General features: G+C 40.9%; 1 protein-coding gene across 2 annotated transcripts in view; it reads left to right on the plus strand.

The window, feature by feature from the left end:
- The window catches only part of LOC116846742 (F-box/LRR-repeat protein 20), a 34,179-nt gene that overhangs the window by 22,498 nt on the left and 6,110 nt on the right, over nucleotides 1-5,571 (plus strand). For both annotated transcript variants that reach the window (XM_032820977.1, XM_032820978.1), the window contains 5 exons: nucleotides 189-256; nucleotides 3,508-3,637; nucleotides 3,772-4,233; nucleotides 5,001-5,192; nucleotides 5,322-5,423. In XM_032820977.1, the coding sequence (XP_032676868.1) occupies nucleotides 189-256; nucleotides 3,508-3,637; nucleotides 3,772-4,233; nucleotides 5,001-5,192; nucleotides 5,322-5,423 (954 nt within the window). The remainder of the gene's footprint in view (nucleotides 1-188; nucleotides 257-3,507; nucleotides 3,638-3,771; nucleotides 4,234-5,000; nucleotides 5,193-5,321; nucleotides 5,424-5,571) is intronic.

Below are 5,571 nucleotides of genomic sequence, written 5' to 3' on the forward strand. Positions count from 1 at the left end.
GCCGCCACACCGTCACCGTCCTCGTCATCCTTCTGCTTCCTCTCCTTCCCTCCTACATCGTACACACACCACACATACACAACGGAGAGACGGAGTGTCCAGCAGCTTCCTTGTCTGCGGCGTCCGTCGCGAATGATAACGCGGCCGCGGCCGGCCTCGTAATCACGTGTCTCTGTGTTTCGTTGCAGCTAACATGGGTGTTTCACGATGACGAGGCGCAGATTAACAAGAAACTGCCAAAAGAATTGCTACTCAGGTACGACGACAGGACGCAAACGCGCATGATTACACGAGCTTGAAACGCGTTGAGAACGGGCCGTCGTGTTCGCGGTCTCGCGATAAGACGCGTGAATGTTATCAGCCGGGGAAGGTCGGGTTCGACAACGGCGCGCAGAGGGTGGAAACAAAAATATGAAAGACGCCTGTTTGCTGTGTCACGCGTCTGATCCCGCGAAACCCCCGGCCGTCGCGCTTTTGCAATTTGCAATCTTAACACGCGTCCACTCTGCCATGGGATTTTCAAAAAAAAAACTTAACGTGGCGCCAAATTTCTGTTTTTTCTGTTTTTTTTGCATTATTAATTCCTTTTAAGAAAACGTGTTTGATAGAATGTTTGAAACATCCACGAGATTATTGATTCCTTTTAGTCACTGACACTCTAGAAAAAGCTGAGTTTGCTCGTTATTAGCGGTGGTTGGTCGCAGTTTTAGTTGTAAAATTCTCTTTTGGAAGCATGAAGCGCAGGCAAAAAGTTTAACCGCGATGTTGGTCGCAAAGAAACCAGGTTTTTCTTTAAAGTGTCAATGACTGAAGGGATAATCAATAACTGGGTTAGCCTAGTGTTGCCAATTTCTGAAAGTTAACTAGTAGTAGATGTACATTGAGAGAAAAAATATCTGAAAAGTAAAATATATTAATTTCAAATATATTCATTGGGAAGTACTAATACCATATTTAATATTAAATCATATTAAATTCTTTTATTTAAATAGAATAAACAATTGCTTTCGTAAAAAGCAGTAGTTTTGGAAAAAATATATATAAATACGCATTATTAATATTTGGTTTATAACATACGTTATTAATATTTAGTTTATATGAATTAAATTTATATGAATAATTTATTCATCGAATAAATATTTTTTGTTTTTTTAAGTTTTTTCTCTCATAGCTTACAAGGGAAATACCAGCTGACTGCTCCGGGGATTTTGATGCGTTTTTTACAGGCTGTTCTTGGGCAAAAAAAACGACGTGTTCGGCTCAGTCAATAGGCCATAGTTTCGTAGAAATCGGTTTTTAAAAAATGACTCTAGTCGGCCGCGGCATACTTGATACGTTCGACCGTCACTATTGAATAACAGCAGCGAAGTAGGTAAGACGTTGGCTTCATACGCAGTAAGTTGTGTGTCCAAATCTTGTCTCGTGCATTTTTTTTTATTAAAAATTTGTTCTTATCTATAATTATTTATATTATTGTAGATATACACAAAAAAGATTATTTATTTAATTATATTATATTTTTTTGTAAATGAAATTTTTAAATTTTAAAATAATTATTGTAATAATTTGAAAAATCTGTATAAAGAAATATTATTACTTTATAAATTTCATCTTAATTTAATGTTATTAATTTTTATTATTTTTTTATTGTAATGAAAGTTTATAAATTTTCAAATTAATAGATAATTTGTTCTCTTATTTGTTTTCTTATTTTTCTTTTTTTCCTTATCAATCACGCAATGATAAACAAAGGTTGTGAAGCTTGTACCAACATGTGACTCTTTAACAATTCTGTATTATTTGAGAAAATAACTAAAATATTATTAGAAAATTTTCCTTTCATGTCGCTCGTGATCACTCACGTTTTTATTACATTTTTATTTATATGTCCATATGAATAACAACAACGACGACGACGGCAACGACGACGGCAACGACGGTAATAATAATTATTCCATACATGAATATTTAATTATTTACTAATTTGTAAATTTATGAAGTTTCATTAGAATCAAAAAGCAATAAAAATTAATAATATTAAATTAAAATAAAATTTATTAAAGATAATAATATTTCTTTATTCAGATTTTTCAACAATAATTATTAAAAAAATTTTAAATTATTGATTTCTTTATTTACAAGAAAAATATATCAATTAAATAATCTTTTTCGTGTATATTTACAATAATATAAATAATTACAGATAAGAACAAATTTTTAATAAAAAATGCACGAGACGAGATTTGGACACGCAATTTACTGTACTAGAACACCACATAACGCGCGCCACTTTAGCCTTTTCGTTGTACTATTTACAATTATATTACAATACTCGTTTTTACAAATTATTTTCCCAGCAAACACAATGTTACATGTAACGTACATGTTAGTTGTAATTTCCTATTCAACAATATAACTGTTATATAACACGTATATTATATAGCAGTTATATTGTTTGTTGAGTAAGAAATTACAACTAACATGTATGTTACATGTAACATTGTGTTTGCTGAGATTACAATAAATATCAAATTCATATAACGCGAACAACACAATCTGATCCGTCACATGCATCTGACAGCTGTAAGTAGATTGAGCCTAGCATATCTCGATCGAGCCAATCGAGACAGTCGGGACGGCCAATCAGCGTCGCGGAAAAGAGGCTTCAAGTTTCGATGCATTCGAGATTTTCGGTTATCACGCACTTTTTCTGATAGGATACGAAACCAATGTCTTACCTACTGCGCTACCGTTGCTGTTGTTCAATAATGACGATCGAACGTATCAAGTGTGCTGCGGCCGACTAGTCATTTTTAAAAATCGATTTCTTCGAAACTATGGCCCATTGGCTGAAACGGCCAGATACGTGTTGTTTTTTTTTCACCCAAGAACCGCCTGCGAAAAGCGCATCAAAATCCCCGGAGCAGTCACCTGGTGTTCCCCTTGTTAGTAATATTGGCGCCTCTTCACAAAGATGTTAATGTGTTGTACTTACATTGTACGCAATTCGTGGCAGCCAATGTGTCAATGGAAAGGAAAAAACATATGTAGATTGGTGTACATTCAAAATTTAGATGCATCCGTCTGAGATCCGAATCAACGTGTCTGAGAAATGTTCTGAAAAAGATTCAGATCGATCATCCCGTATGTATGTGTATATATATTATTTTTTTAATACTTAACTCTGCGCGTTCTCGTCTTCCGCGAGACGAAAATTTGTTTAAAGCTGTCGCGGGGCATTTTAATGGCGATCGCGTAAAACACGAAGACGTTACGTCCCATTAGCCTCGCGAATAACTCGAGTCTACGAACGTCCCGTTCGCAAGGCGTTAAGTACCGCGCGAAGCACGCGCGTGTACATCTACATGCATCCACATGAACTTACACACATTCATACACACACACACACACACACATATACGCATATGCAGACACATACATGCACATATACTTGTCATGTGACACGGAAAAAGCGCGCGGCGTTCTAACGAATCCTATAATTGACAGAATTCTTTCGTACCTCGATGTCGTATCGCTATGCCGTTGTGCCCAAGTAAGCAAGGCCTGGAACGTGTTAGCGCTCGATGGGTCCAATTGGCAGAGGATCGATCTCTTCGACTTTCAACGAGATGTGGAGGTAATATATAGGAGAAAGATTTTCTCACGGTTCTCGATCTGCTGGACGCGCGGGCGAGTCAATTTATTATTAAAAAGGAAATAAGAGAAAACGACGGCTACAGTCTTCAGTCTATCTGTCTGTGTGTTGCGCAGGGACCAGTAATAGAAAATATCTCGAGGCGTTGCGGCGGATTCCTCAGGCAGCTCTCCCTCAGGGGTTGCCAGAGCATCGGCAACAACTCGATGCGTACCTTAGCCCAATCGTGTCCTAATATCGAGGAGCTTAATCTGAGCCAGTGCAAGAAGATCTCGGACGCGACCTGCGCGGCTCTCAGTAGTCATTGCCCCAAGCTCCAGCGACTGAATCTGGACTCCTGTCCCGAGATAACGGATATTTCCCTGAAGGATCTCTCGGACGGTTGCCCGCTGCTCACCCACATCAACCTCTCGTGGTGCGAGCTGCTCACCGACAACGGGGTGGAGGCGCTCGCCAGGGGTTGCCCGGAACTCCGTAGCTTTCTCAGCAAGGGATGCCGCCAGCTGACGGATCGGGCTGTAAAGTGTTTAGCGCGCTATTGTCCTAATCTCGAAGCAATCAATCTACACGAATGCCGGGTACTTATCCCATTGACTCCGCAAATCCGCGTTACACCGCGATAGGGAGGAAGGAGGGAAGGGAGAGAGAGAGGGAGAGAGAGAGAGAGAGAGAGAGAGAGAGAGAGAGAGAGAGAGAGAGGAATAATTGCCGCTTGCCTGCGCACCGCCGTCAGGCTTAGATTCTCCTTCGCGGTCGTGTCGCCGTGTCGGATTTGTCGCCGACGAGAGATATCGCTGTTGCGTTTCTCGTTGCGGGAGATAAGGAGAGACGCGCAATGCGCGTGTCTCCTCTCTTCCCTCCTCCGTCTTGTAATAAAGACGGCACGATATCTCTTCTTTCTCTTCTCTTTTTTTCTTCAAGCGGAGAAAATTGGCAGAACGGCTTTCGGCCATGTGGAACGGCGTATTTACAGTTTGAATTAGATTTAATAGTGGGTATGCAGAGAGAGAGAGAGAGAGAGAGAGAGAGAAGATGGGAGGGGGGAGAAGGCACGAAGAGAAGCCGCTCTCTCGCGTCGCCCGATAGAAAGCGAAATATATTAAGAGCAAACGAGGGATCGAAGATCGCGATAACGTGGACAATATTTGAGAAAAGCTCGAGTTTCTCTCCTGTACTTCATCAGCGAGCAATCGCCACAAAGTATGGACGGCGATTAGTTTTCGTTTTCCTGTGCGTTTTCCGTACGTGTTTGATTTATTATTCATGAGAATTCGCGCTGCGACTCTCGCGACTCGAGCACACGCGCAAACGAAGAGCAAAGATCACTTTGGGATCATTGTTGCAGAATATAACAGACGACGCAGTTAGAGAACTCAGCGAGCGGTGTCCACGGCTGCATTATGTTTGCCTGTCGAATTGCCCCAATTTAACGGATGCGTCGTTGGTCACTCTGGCACAACACTGTCCACTTCTCAGTGTACTCGAGTGCGTCGGGTGCACCCATTTCACGGACGCGGGCTTTCAGGCTCTCGCGAAAGTGAGTTGAGTCGCATCTCTCTCGTCGTTGAGACGAGCCTCGAGCGTCGGCCGTTCGCGTATGTGACGTAAATAAAAACACAAATCGCTCCTCTACATTTCTCTCTATCCGACACTTTCCAACTTTCAGAACTGCAGACTACTCGAGAAGATGGATTTGGAAGAGTGCCTTTTAATAACCGACGCCACCCTCATTCACCTCGCGATGGGCTGTCCAAGATTGGAGAAACTGGTGAGTATATTGGCATCGTTTTTTTATATATCATATTTTTTTTTTCTTTTTTCTCCATTTAGACCACGAACTAATCGTCACGTATCGCTTTCTCTCTCTCTCTCTCTCTCTCTCTCTCTCTCTCTCTCTCTCTCTCTCTTTTTTTTCT

Source organism: Odontomachus brunneus, unplaced genomic scaffold, assembly GCF_010583005.1.
Source record: "Odontomachus brunneus isolate Ranch 3 - 2012 unplaced genomic scaffold, Obru_v1 Obru_scaffold_069, whole genome shotgun sequence".
Lineage (NCBI taxonomy): Eukaryota > Metazoa > Arthropoda > Insecta > Hymenoptera > Formicidae > Odontomachus > Odontomachus brunneus.